Here is a 16,611-nt window from a genome sequence, read left to right on the forward strand (position 1 = left end):
AGAAAAACAATGGTGATTAGTATTATATTTGCTTTGCCTGCATGTATGCACAATCATGTCCAACTCTTTGCGACCCCATGGACTGTAGCCCGCCAGGCTCCTCTGTTCATAGAATTGTCTAGGCAAAAATACTGAAGTGGGTTGCCGTTTTCTCCTCCAGAGGATCTTTCTATTATCATTTAAACATCCAGTTTTCTTCCATGTTGAAACTGAATTGTCTTATTTAGGTAGTACTTTAGTTGGCAGAATATAGAATAAAACCCTGAGCTAAATAACAGATGATTTACTAATATCTAATAGAATCATCAATAATTCTTATATAATTCTTATGTATCTTTAGAGAATATACTCTTTTCTAAAAAGAGACTGTCAGAACACAGTGAAATGTCTTGGAGTTATCCTGAAAATCTACATGATACAGGAATGAAAACATTATATTATGTCAGCCATGTATCTAAGACCAGTTGGTTAGTAACTAGACTTTGAATCAGATTTTGATTTTTGTTTGAATGAGTGTAGTTTTTTTTTTTTCCTGCCATGAAATATTTTTTTTTAATAAATTATTACTGGACATGGTATATTAAAGAGGTGATCTTAGAACTGCTCTGAGGGAGAGATTTATAATTCTGCATTATACTTTATTCTAAAATGTTTTCTTATTTCACTCAAAGTTTCAAAAACAAATAAATTAGTTTATTATAAAATTTGCTTATTTTGCTTTTATATAATGGAGACTGAGATTGTTTTTTTCCATTTAGGTATAGAAGGTGAGTTTGTGTTTTCAAATGAGAAATTTGATTCATGGAAATTTAGATTTTCTCTGTGATAACATCCTAAGGACTCTGAAGTGAGTCAGAGGCCGACATTCCCCTTCCTTTTCTTTCACTAGCTCATTTTCTTATACTAATCAAGTCGTTCAACCTAGTTGGTTCCTAGTGTATAGCAGAAGGTGAAGTTGGGTTTTTAGTTTCTGTGCTTCAGTTTTACAGAACTTGGAAGGACTAAAGAAGAGAAAGCCAGGGAGATACTGCTTGCATACATGTGTTAAAAGACATACTGTAATCTGATCCATCAATTTTTTTTGGAATTCATATGAAATTTCACTTGAAAGTAGAGTGTGCTATTTACCCAAGAAATGATGATGGTGAAAAATGGTAGTTTTTCAAATTTTAATCTGCTCAACTAGATTATCTCCAGATCCTCTTCCAGTTCTGACACTGGCTGTTTGTGTTTCTTACCCTCATTGCCAGCATAGTGTGAAGGGCAGACAGGACTATAAATCAGAAGACCCACATTCTAACTCAGGCTATCATGCTAATTATTTGAGCAAATAATAGCTTCTTAGTTATTTGGACTAACTGTACTTTACATAAGCTATCTGTTTTGTAGTCTGTGGTTCCAGACTACTACAGACCCAGTTTATTTTGTGCTGAAGTTGTAAATATTTAATTGGAATATATTTTTTAAATAAGAATAATTGGTAAATAAGGGTCATTGTTAGTGATGATATATGGCTTCTGTAGGCACAACTGTTATCCATAATCTTCAATCACTATTCAATTTTAAGTTACTCTAATAGAATATTAGTATAATTGATCTAAAATAGATTACTTAAAATAGTTTAAGTTCTACTTTTGGAATCCAGTACATGATTTTTTGTTTTTGTTTCTGAATGCGGCAGAAGTACTTTATTTAAATACTAGGACTAAAAAGTAAAATCAAAGGTCAGAATTTTCCAATGGAAACCAAGAGGAAATGTTATGAATACCCAAGTTATAATCAAACTTAAACACAACCTTGAGCCAATTCAGAAAGCTCAGTAATCTTCAAAGTGATTTGCATACATTAATTAATCCTCATGGCATCCCAAGGATGAAAGAAATTTAATTCTCATATTCTAGTTACTGATAACCACAGGAAGAGTCTGAATGGATTTAGATGAGCCATTTTAATAAGTCAGGTCAACAAATATTTCATCAAATATTAAGGATCTACCACATCAGCTATATATGAGGCACAAAGTATCCCACTGAGGCGGCCTACGTTAAAGCCTTTTTTTTTTTTTTTTTTAGTTTTTAAAGACTTTATTTTTTAGAGGAGTTTTAGACTCCCAACAAAACTGTGAGACGGTACGGGATTTGCCATATACTCTTCATCTCCACACTTGCATCGCCTTTCCCAGTTATCAACGTCCCCTGCTAGAGGAGTACATTTGGTACAACTGATAGACCTACATTGACTCAGTAGTTTCTAGTCCTTGGTTTACCTTAGGATTCATTCATGGTGTACACTGTGTGGGTTTGCACAAATGTATAGTGACTTGTATCTACCATCACATTATCATGAAGAGTGGTTTCACTGCCCTGAAAATCTCTGCTCTATGTAATCATCCCACCATCCCCACAACCCTTGGCAACCAGTGATCTGTCTGTCTCTTTTAATTTTGCCTTTATATTACATGATGTTTTGGGAAAGCAGGTTTGTCTTTAAAATTACTGTTTGCTTAGGTTTTTTATTAAAATTAGTTTCTAAAAACTAACTACACAACCTAACTAGACAGGTAAAGGTAGTCTAGAAATTCATAAAGTAGTTCATATGTGAATCACTCAAGGAGACATGTACTTATTAATAGTTCGAAAGACAAAAACAAATGTCTATATATTTTTTAATAAATTTCTTATTAAAGAAAGAAAGTATTTCAGTGTTCAAAATGCTCAGAGTCCAGGGATTAGAGACTACCTGGTATATATTTCATAAGCTGACTTGTGTTTTTGTGAGTGCTGTAAAAATTGTTAAATGAACAGACTAGAAAAAATTTTTATTAAATTACACACAAAATAGCTATTAGAGGTGACTATTAGTAAGTTTGGTTTTTTTTTTGTGACGACAATCCCTATCCCTATTACTTACCCCCACCATTAATCAAGAATTATTTTCTCCTAATAAAGTCATGGCTGTGTGAAATGCTGAAGAAATGGTAATCTAAGATAAGGCAATTCAGTAAGTTAATATGGACATGTTGCTGAAGCAAAAGAAAACAAAATATTGTCAGCAAATAGAACTCTAATCACAGAAGTTCCATAAAGGCAGCTTTTAGGCATTAGAGACAGAGGCAGAAGAAATATCAAAAAGAAAAAGGGAAAGGTTGGCAAAACCAAACTTCCTGAATTTCATAGTTATTTTCCAGGCTACCCTGGCACTTAGGAGTAGGAATTTCCTCGTCCTTTGCCTAGCCCAGGGTTTCTCAACTGTTGATGTTAGGACTGGTTGATTCTTTGTTGCATGGGCTGTCCTGTGCATTACAGGATATTTAGAATAGCCTCCTTTATTGACTATGCCAAAGCCTTTAACTGTGTGGATCACAGTAAACTCTGGAAGATTCTGAAAGAGATGGGAATACCAGACCACCTGACCTGCCTCTTGAGAAACCTGTATGCAGGTCAGGAAGCAACAGTTAGAACTGGACACGGAACAACAGACTGGTTCCAAATAGGAAAAGGAGTACGTCAAGGCTGTATATTGTCACCCTGCTTATTTAACTTATATGCAGAGTACACCATGAGAAACGCTGGGCTGGAAGAAGCACAAACTGGAATCAAGATTGCCGGGAGAAATATCAATAACCTCAGATATGCAGATGACACCACCCTTACGGCAGAAAGTGAAGAGGAACTCAAAGGCCTCTTGATGAAAGTGAAAGAGGAGAGTGAAAAAGTTGGCTTAAAGCTCAGCATTCAGAAAACGAAGATCATGGCATCTGGTCCCATCACTTCATGGGAAATAGATGGAGAAACAGTGGAAACACTGTCAGACTTTATTTTTGGGGGGCTCCAAAATCACTGCAGATGCTGATTGCAGCCATGAAATTAAAAGACGCTTGCTCCTTGGAAGAAAAGTTATGACCAACCTAGATACCATATTAAAAAGCAGAGACATTACTTTGCCAACAAAGGTCCGTCTAGTCAAGGCTATGGTTTTTCCAGTGGTCATGTACGGATGTCAGAGTTGCACTGTGAAGAAAAGAAGAATTGATGCTTTTGAACTGTGGTGTTGGAGAAGACTCTTGAGAGTCCCTTGGACTGCAAGGAGATCCAACTAGTCCATTCTAAAGGAGATCAATCCTTGGGTGTTCATTGGAAGGACTGATGCTGAGGCTGAAACTTTGGCCACCTCATGCGTAGAGTTGACTCATTGGAAAAGACCCTGATGCTGGGAGGGATTGGGGCAGGAGGAGAAGGGGACGACAGAGAATGAGATGTCTGGATTGCATCAACGACTCGATGGACATGAGTTTGAGTGAACTCCGGGAGTTGGTGATGGACAGGGAGGCCTGGCCTGCTGCAATTCATGCGGTCGCAAAGAGTCAGACACGACTGAGTGACTGAACTGACTGACTAACTATTAGAACTAATAACAACTCCCTCAACCCTACTCCTTCCGGAGAAGGCAATGGCAAGCCACTCCAGTACTCTTGCCTAGAAAATCCCATGGATGGAGCAGCCTGGTAGGCTGCAGTCCATGGGGTCGCTACGAGTCAGACACGACTGAGCGACTTCACTTTCACTTTTCACTTTCACACATTGGAGAAGGAAATGGCAACCCACTCCAGTGTTCTTGCCTGGAGAATCCTAGGGACGGGGGAGCCTGGTGGGCTGCCGTCTATGGGGTCACACAGAGTCGGACACGACTGAAGTGACTTAGCAGCAGCAGCAGCAACCCTACTCCTTCAGCTTGTAACAACCGAAAATGTCTCTGGACCCTCTAAATGCCAGGAGCACCCCTCAGATATAGCAACCAAAAATGTTTCTAGACATTGGCTTCCAACCGGCACTCCCCCTGGTGGAGCAGGGAAATCACTACCAGTCGAGAACTGAGAGTTCAGGACCACCCGCTTCTGTAGATTACTAGTTTATATGCTTAGCTGCACATGACCTTAATTTGTGGAGCAGAAAACCTGACCTGTATTTACTTGTGTTTCACATCTCCTACTGAAGTATGTTCCAGGTTCCAAGTAACTGATTTATAATGAACTTTTCTAACCCAGATCATTTATAAATGAGGAAATAATGTATTTGTCTATATTCTCATTTGAGATGTAGTTTGTGCTAATAAAAGACTAAAAATGATACACAGGAAGGATGTAGTTGTGACCCGTCAAGCATGTTTTATAGGTGAAGTTATGTATCTCCTTTTTGCATTGGTGTTCTTTTTTTCCTTTCAGAATATCAGTTCATTCATGTTGGTGTCACAATGACTATTGCATTATGTATCTTTTCATTAAAAGGAGTAATGTTTAGCAGTTTAAATATTGGCATAAGAAGAAGGTACATTTTGGATATTAAGTATTTTAAACCCAGGTAAATCTGATAGCATGGCTCAGGTGAGCAAAAATGTGAGTCCCGATAAAATGGCTCTAAATCTCAGAAACTTCAGTGAAGATGGCCTGCGTCAGTTCTATTTTAATGAAAATTGTCACCAGTCTTTTAAAGAGCCTTGTCTGAGTCAGAAAATAGTCCTGGTCTGGACTCTTCCTCTAGTGAGCTCTGTGACTTGGCAGAATCGCCTCTCTGGGTTTAGAGATTTTCACATCTGTCAAGTCTAGGGGGACAGACCAGATAGCTTTCCAGGAAGGTATCAGCTCAAAATAGTGTCAGATATTTTTTCAATTCGTCATGAACTATGAAATTAATTTTTTTTTTTAAGTTTTAAAGCTGTTACAGACTAGTGAAACTAAATAAAAGTTCAGTTCAGTTCAGTTGCTCAGTCGTGTCTGACTCTCCGCGACCCCATGAATCACAGCACGCCAGGCCTCCCTGTCCATCACCAGCTCCCGGAGTTCACTCAAACTCATGTCCACAGAGTCGGTGATGCCATCCAGCCATCTCATTCTCTGTCGTCCCCTTCTCCTCCCGCCCCCAACCTTTCCAAGCATCAGAGTCTTTTCCAGTGAGTCAACTCATCGCATGAGGTGGCCAAAGTATTGCAGTTTCAGCTTTAGCATCAGTCCTTCCAATGAACACCCAGGATTGATCTCCTTTAGAATGGACTGGTTGGATTTCCTTGCAGTCCAAGGGACTCAAGGTCTTCTCCAACACCACAGTTCAAAAGCATCAGTTATTTGGCGATCAGCTTTCTTCACAGTCCAACTCTCACATCCATACATGACCACGGGAAAAACCATAGCCTTGACTAGACAGACCTTTGTTGGCAAAGTAATGTCTCTGCTTTTTAATATACTATCAAGGTTGGTCATAACTTTCCTTCCAAGGAGTAAGCGTCTTTTAATTTCATGGCTGCAATCAGCATCTGCAGTGATTTTGGAGCCCAAAAATATAAAGTCTGACACTGTTTCCACTGTTTTTCCATCTATTTCCCATGAAGTGATCGGACCAGATGCCATGATCTTTGTTTTCTGAATGTTGAGCTTCAAGCCAACCTTTACACTCTCCTCTTTCACTTTCATCAAGAGGCTTTTGAGTTCCTCTTCACTTTCTGCCATAAGGGTGGTGTCATCTGCATATCTGAGGTTATTGATATTTCTCCCAGCAATCTTGATTCCAGCTTGTGCTTCTTCCAGCCCAGCGTTCCTCATGATGTACTCTGCATATAAGTTAAAATAAAAGTAGATAAGTTATAAATTTCATCCAAAGAAACTGATCTATTAAATTGATCTCTGTGTTATATGGAAAGAATTGCTCATTAAATGCTAAAAATTACTAGCTCTAGTTTATATAAAGTGATTTTTGTTAGTAACCAGGTTTTCCCCAGCTACTCTGTGGGAGGAATATTTAAAAGTTAAAAAAGCAAGATTGTACTTTTGACAAGAACTGAGAGCCAAGCTATCAGAATCTATTCTATTTTTTGCTTCCTTTTTGTATAAAGTGATTGTGAAGACATCAAATAATATGAAAGAAATCCAATGGTTGGTCATCTCCATAAAATCATTTAATTGGCTCTGGCTTGTATAGTCTGAGAATCTTTTAAACGATAGAGACAGTTTTTCAAATAGCAGTGCCATATTTATTATATAAATCTGGCTCACCCAGCAAATGTAGTGTCCTATCTTTAACACTGTATTTTATTGATAAACTGTATAAATTTTTAGACCTAACCAATTCTACAGTTCTAGATGTGGAGAATAATAATATTCCATTCTAATTCCTGAAACAATTACTTCACCTTCTACAGCAGCAAATATATTTTCATCCTTTTCAGTTAATATGCAGAGCTTCACATATCATATGTCATAAAAATAGTTTCTTTTCAAATTTGGCTATAATTGAAAATAATCATTCAGAGCAGCGACCATATTAATAAAAAATAATTCTCTCCTGAACACTTTAATTTTCCTTTCTTTATTTTAATTGCTTTACTAAATTATAAACGTTTATCTAATGCTAGCCATTTGAGATTGATTATTAATGAAAGGGGCATAGAGGATGGAAAACTAATCTGGAAGTTTGTCTGTAAAATGTTGTTATTGAGTTAGTTATGCCAGATATATTGTCAGATTTCTTTATTCTCTTATTTAGGTGATGATAGCGCCTTAAGGGTGATTATTAATTTTTGGCTCTTGGTTTATTTCTTTTACATGCAGACTAAGACTTAAAGTAGCAGTGTCTGAATCAAAACTCAGATTTACCTTTGAAATATTAGGGTAAAGTTACAAAGCGTTCCAGGACTTCAGTGTCCTATATATAAAATGGAAAAATGGTTCTTAAGAATACTGTGCAGAATGCCTATTAATGAGGGATTCGTTTGTGCCAAATATTAAATATCATTTCTAAATAATAGGATTTGGTCAAATTATCTTAGCATCTTTCTACTTTCATCAAGTAAAATTGCAATAGTTTGATCTGTAAAAATTAAAGAATAGAACTCAGTCTTTCATGTAACTCCATTTGGTGTTAAAGTCAAAGGACAGCTATCCTTGGGGATGGACAATTCAGTGATAAAGTAAGGAGGAGGAGAAAGTAATAGCATAAATTTCGTAAATCATGCAAATTATTGTGCTAAGATAATTCAGAGAGCCAATTTTTTTGTCTCTTTCCAAAAGGAACATACTTCATAGCTACATTAATTTAAAACACTAAAATAACAGGGTGGCAGCACTCAGTAAGAAACCAGTGTGACTTTTGGCTACATTTCTGTTGCTGCTAAGTCCTTTTCAAATATTGTAATTAACTATACTCATTCTGCTGTTTATTTTGCTTATCCTAATTTATCCATGCTATTCCTTGAGCTGCTAGTTCTATACCCTTAGTAAGAAAGAAGATGAGAAGAAAACAGTTTGTGTCTTATTGCGGTGATTGCTATGTCTCGCATGATGCTTTCTTTATATGTAAATTTTATTTCTCTCTTCATTCCAATCCATTATTTTTTCCTGTCTCTAGATATCAGGTTCTTAATGATGGTGGACCTTTTGTCAGATGAGGGCTAACAGCTGGTGTATGTGCTCTGGCTCCTCAGTCCCTTTTCCATGTCTTGCCAAAACCCCCTTCCATGATAAATGCCCAGAAGTCCAAATATTCAATTGAAATTGTATTATAATGTTACTTTTCTGTGTTTTCACTGCATCATGTCAAGTAATTTGAGGAGATAACCATAATATTATGTGGAAATAGTCTCCTTTTCTAGATTAAATTTGATTCTGATCTTACCACTATAAATTTCATTCTTCTGTTAATAACAACCAAAAGTTTTTACAGTGTCCTTGCCTTCTTTTTCCTCTTTCCCCTGCCACCCTCTATTATGAAAGTTGACAAATGTAAATCCCAGGACAGCTTAATAGGGTATAGCAAAATGGAGACCGTAAAATGTATTTAATGTGGGAAACATGGAACTGTTTTGAACATGCTAAATCACTACTTTTTGCAAACAGGAGGAAGAAGGCACCTATGACCAAACTCTTGAGTTCCGTAGAGGAGGCGACGGCCAGCCAAGACGATCCACTCGACCAACTCAGCAGTTCTACCAGCCTCCCCGGGCGCGGAACTAGTGCAACAAGGTACGCTGGACATTGTGAGACACTTTCCACTTACAGAAAGATGCTATTTGTGCTAGATATATAAGTATAGCTATTAATATCTCATGATAACGTGCAGGCATATTTCATTTTATTGTGTTTCTCCTGATTACACTTCACAGATATTTGCATTTTTTACAAATTGGAAGTTTCTGGCAACACAGTGTCAGGGAAGTCTGTCGGTGCCATTTTTTCTAACAGCGTTTGCTCCCTTTCTTTCTGTCTTTGTGTCACATTTTGGTAATCCTTACAATATTTCAAACTTCATCATTATTATATTTGTTATGGTGATCTGTGGTCAGTCGTCTTTGATGTTAGTATTGCGAAATGTGCATGACTCACCGAAGGTTCAGGTGATGACTAACATTTTTTAGCAATAAAGTATTTTTAATTAAGGTATGTACATTGGTTCTTAGACATAATGATATTGCACACTCAGTAGACAGCAGCTTAATATTAATAAAACTTTTATATGCACTGGGAAACCAAAAACTTAGTGTGATTTGCTTTGTTACAATTTCACTCTATTGTGGTAGTCTGGAACTGAACCCTCAATATCTCTGAGGTTTGCCTGTAATAGAGGAAAACTGATATTTTAAAACTACTTTCAGTTATAAAGTATTTAAGACAATACCAGTTACAAACTACTTTTCCTCCAGACTTTTCCCCACAAATGGTATCCTTAATCCCCTTTTCTTTCTATACCTACTCTTTTCTCTTGAAGGTGATGACAATCAGTGAAATGACTATAGGTTTAAAAGTAGGAAAAAGATGAAAGAAAACAAAGAACCAGATAATTATCAACCTAGATAACCGAGTTTATTTTTTGTTGTTTAATTAATTTCCATCCTTTTTAAGAAAGAGGAAGTGTTTCATGTATATCTTTAGGAATTCAGTGAAGACAACCTTACTGCTTACTGAAATGTAATTTAGGCGCCTTGTGCTATGGATCCAGATTCTTTCATCCTAGAGTTTCAGAAAGAAGGTTACTATCTGAAAATCATCTTCAGTAAGAAGGAAGATATAACAAAGAAGTCAGCAAATTATGGGACCAATCTAAGGCATTTCATTTTGATGAACAGAGACCTTGTTTCTTAGTACGTTCTTAGAAAGAAATACTTTTGTCATCTTTGATAAAACATTTCTATTTTTTCTTTATGCCAGGACTTTTGAATATTTCGTTTAATACTTAGAGTTCTCACATTACAGCTTTTGCTATATATCACATAAACACTCTTTCAGACTTTATATATATATTTTTTAGTCTCTCTTCTCAGTAGCAAGACTATTGAGAATTTTTAAGAAATTGTTCCCAATTCCTTATTTCAGCTGTTCATTCTGACAAAACTGTTACCCACCTTGTGTGTGTCCCCTACTCATGACTCTCTCAGTTCCTCACAGCAGCCATGACTTTTAAGCACTGGAAATGCAGCTAGCCTGAATTGTGATGTGCTATAAATAAAGAATGAATACCATAGTTCAAAGACTTAATTTGAAAAAACTCAGTAACTTGTATTGATTATATGTCAGAATAGTATTTTAATAGATTGAGCTAAATAAAAAGTTACTATAATCAATTTTACCTGTTTAGTTTTACTTTTTAATGTGGCTACTAGAAAATTAAAAATCACATATGTCTCACGTTATATTTCTGGACACCATTGTTTCAGGATCTTCTGCAGCTTCCCAAAGCACTTTCATTGGTTCAAAATTAGTTGTGTCATCCTAAGTGAAGAAATATTTTCTTATACTTTCTAGCCCTTTCCTCCTTATGTAATAGTTTGCCTGGAGCAGAAGCCTACTGCTGTTTGACTTCTGATTTACCCCAGTGAGCCAAAATAGCACCTTTTCCCTTTTACTATTGGTTTTTCTCTGCACTTATTACAAGACTGTCAAGTAGACAGACATGTCCATGGTATCACAGAAGAGTTGCTTCTTGACTTTGGGCATTTTTCTGTAGCATGGAAGAACTGACCAAGTCAGAATCAAAGTATATGTAAGGACTTCAGCAACATTACATTGTGTGCAGTCAAGCATCCATTTTTAAAATAAGCTCAATGTGCTTATAATTAAATCTTATTTAAGGTAAATGAAACCTGAGACTTCCCTGTTAGCTTTACAGTGTCTTCTGAACTGTTTAAAACAGATTTTAAAATGCAGCCAAAGGTTCTCAACCCCTCGATTGCTGTAGGACAGGAGATGTAGAACTCTAGGAAGCTTCAAGGATGCCTGGGGCTGTTGAAAGCAGGGCCGAGTAGAGAGAAGATGTGAGAGTGAGGAAGGGTGCAGCCAGATGGTAGAACTCTTAGGTCCTCTGGGCCCTTCTTTAGTGTCTTTCATGTTTTCTACATTCAGTTCAGTTTAGTTCAGTCGCTCAGTCATGTCTGATTCTTTGCGACCCCATGAACCGCAGCACGCCAGGCCTCCCTGTCCATCACCATCTCCCGGAGTTCACTCAAACTCATGTCCATTCAGTCGGTGATGCCATCCAGCCATCTCATCCTCTGTCGTCCCCTTCTCCTCCTGCCTTCAATCTTTCTCAGCATCAGGGTCTTTTCCAATGAGTCAGCTCTTCCCATCAGTGGCCAGATTACTGGAGTTTCAGCTTCAGCATCAGTCTTTCCAGTGAATATTTAGGACTGATCTCCTTTAGGATGGACTGGTTGGACCTCCTTGCAGTCCAGGGGACTCTCAAGAGTCTTCTCTGAAACCACAGTTCAAAAGCATCAATTCTTCAGGTCTCAGCTTTCTTTATAGTCCAACTCTCACATCCATACATGACCACTGGAAAAACCATAGCTTTGACTTGACGGACCTTTGTTGACAAAATAACGTCTCTGCTTTTTAATATGCTAAGTTGGTCATAACTTTTCTTCCAAGGAGCAAGCGTCTTTTAATTTCATGGCTGCAGTCATCATCTGCAGTGATTTTGGAGCCCCCCAAAATAAAGTCTGTCACTGTTTCCCCATCTATTTTCTATGAAGTGATGGGACCAGATACCATAATCTGAGGTTTCTAAATGTTGAGCTTTAAGCCAACTTTTTCACTTTCTTCTTTCACTTTCATCAAGAGACTTTTTAGTTCCTCTTCACTTTCTGCCATAAGGGTGGTGTCATCTGCGTATCTGAGGTTATTGATATTTCTCCCTGCAATCTTGATTCCTGCTTGTGCTTCTTCCAGCCCAGCATTTCTCATGATGTACTCTGCATAGAAGTTAAATAAGCAGGATGACAGTATACAGCCTTGACGTACTCCTTTTCCTATTTGGAACCAGTCTGTTGTTCCATGTCCAGTTCTAACTGTTGCTTCCTGACCTGCATACAGATTTCTCAAGAGGCAGGTCAGGTAGTCTGGTATCCCTATCTCTTTAAGAATTTTCCAGAGTTTGTTGTCCACACAGTCAAAGGCTTTGACATAGCCAATAAAGCATAAGTAGATGTTTTTCTGGAACTCTCTTGCTTTTTTGATGATCCTGCGGATGTTGGCAGTTTGATCTCTGGTTCCTCTGCCTTTTCTAAATCCAGCTTGAATATCTGGAATTTCACAGTTCACATACTGCTGAAGCCTGGCTTAGAGAATTTTGAGCATTGCTTTACTAGTGTGTGAGATGAGTGCAATTTTGTGGTAGTTTGAGCATTCTTTGGCATTTCCTTTCTTTGGGATTGGACTGAAAACTGACCTTTTCCATTACCTTTTCCTAATGTTTTCTACATTAGGGCTCCATCAAAAATTTCCTTTGAAAAAGAGTACACTGCTTAAAAGTAAATTATGAATGCTGGCCCTGGGGTAATCATAGCTTATTTGTATCATAGTGTACAATGCGGACTGTTCCTAGTCAACTAAAGCATTGCAATATTAGCAGTTCTCTATGTACCCTGAGTTAAAACTTCCATCTTTCCCAGATGCTTGTTTTGGATTGTACTGTTGACATGGAAAATCCTCACAGTAAGAAAATTAACTTTGGCAGAAAACAGTTCCCTAATGGTATCACTAAAAAATCCTCACTGAAAATGTATCCTGAAAAATAATTAATTAAGCAGGACATATGTGATCTTAGTTGAAAAACTTTATTTATTCATTTTTTAATATTTATTTTTCTTTATTGAAGGATAATTACAGAATTTTGTTGTTTTCTGTCAAACCTCAACATGTATTGGCCATAGGTATACATATATCCCCTCCCTTTTGAACCTCCCTCCTACCTCACTGCCCATCCCACCCCTCTAGGTTGTTACAGAGCCCCTGTTTGAGTTTCCTGAGCCATACAGAAAATTCCCATTGGCTATCTGTTTTATGTGTGGTAATGTAAGTTTTCATGTTGTACTTAGTTCAGACATTTGTTATAGAAGATTATGAAGTAGAATTAAATATACTCTCTTTGAATGGGAAGTTCAGCAACAAGGATTATACTTTTTGCTTTTGTCACACAACTAAATAGTTTATTCTTCAGTGAAAAGATACTTTATTATTTCCTCAAAGTTTATAGTTGTTTTTCTTTTTATGTTTTGAGTACTTTGCTAGATGATGCATGACATAGTAGCTGCTCAGTAAGTGTTTTTTAAGTCAGTATATTTTGATAAAGTTGTTTATGTGTAATTTACATATTCTTTGATTGTCCTAAGGAGATTTTTTACAAATCTCCTACACCAACCCCCAGCCCCTACACATTCATATACTTCCCCAGAGGTGCAAAGGAAGTTGGACTCTGCTTGAGCCTGGTACTAAGACAATATCAGTGATTAGCAAAAGCAGGAGATACCTGGGAGTTCGGACTCAGTGAGAGGAGCAGGTCTCAAGAGAGCAATATGGGAAATAGGCCTAGGTCTGAGAAAAAGTGGTGGCAAGTTAGATCCAAGCCCAAGTAAGAGCAGTTGTGGATAGGTGTCCATAGTTCTTTAACCAGTGAAAGGGACCAAACTATGTGCCTTTGAAAAGGTTTCTGGCATGATTGGTGTTCTAGAAATCAGATACCAGTTAGTAGGGGCAGGGCGTAGAGATTTTTTTTTTTAAGTAGAGTTGATTTAGTTTTCTTTTGCAATACTTTGGCCACCTGATGCGAAGAGCTGACTCATTTGAAAAGACCCTAATGGTGGGAAAGATTGAAGGCGGGAGAAGGGGACGACAGAGGATGAGATGGTTGGATGGCATCACCGACTCGATGGACATAAGTTTAGTTAAACTCCGGGAGTTGGCAGTGGACAGGGAGGCCTGGCATGCTGCAGTCCATGGGGTTGCAAAGAGTCAGACACAACTGAGCAACTGAACTGAACTGATTTAGTTTTATAGATGAATTTTAAAGCTTCACTTTCATGGTGGGGTAGAGTCCTCTGAAGATAATCTAAAAGCTGAGGAAGATTTGAAGAAGGGAAGAGGCAATGGCTACAAGAGAGTGTGTGAACCAAAACAGCATTACTGGTGGTGGCAGAAGAGTATCACTTTAGCCTCATTGGGAGGTTGACCTTGATGTGTTCAGTGCTGTCATGAACTTCTGAGTAAGGATGATATGATCAAAATTAAGCTTAAGAAATACTACTGTTGGATATAGGATGGATTAAGCACCAGCAGGGAAAGAATCTAGGAAGCTGTTGCATTGGCCTAGCTGAAGAGTAGTTAGAGCTTCGAGTTCCGCTGTGAAAAGAGAGAAATGGCAGACCTCTGCAGACTTTGTTTGACACATCAGAGGACATTCCCTACTGCCATGGAGGTTAAGGCTCAGTATGTAGAGTGGTTTAGTAAAAGGTGACTCACTTTTAATTTCACTTCTAGTTCCTTTGATGAAAAAATAGTCTTCATAGTTTTACATATTAACTAAAACCTTGAAACTGATTACTAAGCATAGTTGTTGTTTAGTCATCCGACTCTTTTGTGACCCCGTAGACTGTAGCCCTCGAGGCACCTCTGTCCATGAGATTCTGGAGTGGGTTGCCACTTCTCTTTCCAGGGGATCTTCCTGACCCAGGGATTGAACCCACGTCTCCTGCATTGCAGGTGGATTCTTTAGTGCTGAATCATCAGGGAATCCCCTTTGAAAGCAATAGCTAAGCATGCATTACTGTATAAATATCATGACCTTGTTTGTTTTCTAAGGTCCAGGTTTTGACACCATTTTTAGCTAGTAAAAGATGTATTTTTAGATGGCTTTCTGTTTGGTTGGTTGGTTGGTTGGTTTTTTGGACAATCTAGACTAGTATCCTTTTGCAAAATTTTTCAAATCAAGGTCAGGGAAGTGATCACTATAAAGAAAGATGTTTAGAACCCCATGAAGCCAGCAGGATAGACATCATGTGAGGTTATTAGTACCCAAATCTCTATTTTCTAATCAGGAGACTATTTACTTCAGAGGACTTATGAGCAGTTTGAATGCAGCCATGGGAATGCTTCCCATCCCTGCCCACCCAGTTTCTTTAACCCATGAAGCTGAAACAGGACTGGAGCAAACAGGGCTTCTCTCACCACCTCTCTCAGCCTTCTCTGTTGTCACTACCCAGAGTGTTTCTGCTAGAGTGGTGTCTGATAAAGGTGGGGAGCAGGCAGGGGAGGCAGCAGGCTTAGGTGAACTACCTGTGAGACTGAGCCAGCCCAGAGGGGCTCACAGGGAGATGGCCGTGGGTAGGGTGGGGTAGATGCAATTCAGTGGCAGACTGCATCTTTTGTAGGTTACCCTGTTAAACTCTTCTCAACTAAGCTGGATTCCTGGAGAGCGTGCTAGCAATAGACGGCCTAGCAGTGACAGAGGTGTACTGCAAACATTTCTAGAAGGAAAAATTATTTTTTAAGGACTTTGCTTTTTGTTTACGTACTGATTTATAGAAATTATGTTTATAAGTTAGCAGTGTCCAGTTTTCTCTGCTTGTGATCTATTGATGTTTGTATAAACACTTGAGAGTTGCAGGTAGGTTTCAGCACTGTATGTATGAAGAAGTCAAGTTGAGTTGCCAATTTCACTCTCTTCTTCTCTTCTTAAATAGAGTCTTTATGAAGAAAGGAGCTGTTGACTGAACCATCCTGGTCAGAACCTGTTGACAGACCTCCTGCTTTCCCTTCGGAGTAAGATGCAGACATGGTGGATATTATTATTTGGAGAACTAAAAGGCAGATTTTAGGGGGGAAAATTCAATCCACATAAAGAATGGGGAAAAAAATACAAAGTTAAATACTGCAAATAACTTTTACAAGTGGAAGAATTTTTTCTTCTGCCATCAATAAAGCCAATGCACTATTAAATACATTGTTTTGCTGTATGTTTTATTTGCTGAATGTTATTTTTCTTGTTCATCTGGTATTCAGTTCAGTTGCTCAGTTGTGTCCGACTCTTTGCGACCCCCGCCAGGCCTCCCTCCTCCCGGAGTTCACTCAAACTCATGTCCATTGATTCAGTGATGCCATCCAGCCATCTCATTCTCTGTCGTCCCCTTCTCCTCCCGCCCCCAATCCCTCCCAGCATCAGAGTCTTTTCCAGTGAGTCAGCTCGTCGCATGAGGTGGCCAGAGTATTGGAGTTTCAGCTTTAGCATCAGTCCTTCCAGTGAACACCCAGGATTGATCTCCTTTAGAATGGACTGGTTAACCCCATACTAATTGCCTTCT

At 38.2% G+C, this 16,611-nt stretch overlaps 1 protein-coding gene across 1 annotated transcript in view; it reads left to right on the top strand.

The window, feature by feature from the left end:
- TDRD3 (tudor domain containing 3) overlaps window positions 1-16,253 on the top strand; it is a 210,516-nt gene extending 194,263 nt beyond the window's left edge. The window contains exons 13-14 of the mRNA XM_055426003.2: window positions 8,882-9,007; window positions 15,994-16,253. Coding sequence (XP_055281978.2) covers window positions 8,882-8,998 — 117 coding nt within the window. The 3' untranslated portion in view covers window positions 8,999-9,007; window positions 15,994-16,253. The remainder of the gene's footprint in view (window positions 1-8,881; window positions 9,008-15,993) is intronic.
- The last annotated feature ends 358 nt before the right edge of the window (window positions 16,254-16,611 follow it).

This window comes from Moschus berezovskii, chromosome 13 (genome assembly GCF_049115385.1).
Source record: "Moschus berezovskii isolate FMDL1 chromosome 13, NW_MosBer_1.0, whole genome shotgun sequence".
Lineage (NCBI taxonomy): Eukaryota > Metazoa > Chordata > Mammalia > Artiodactyla > Moschidae > Moschus > Moschus berezovskii.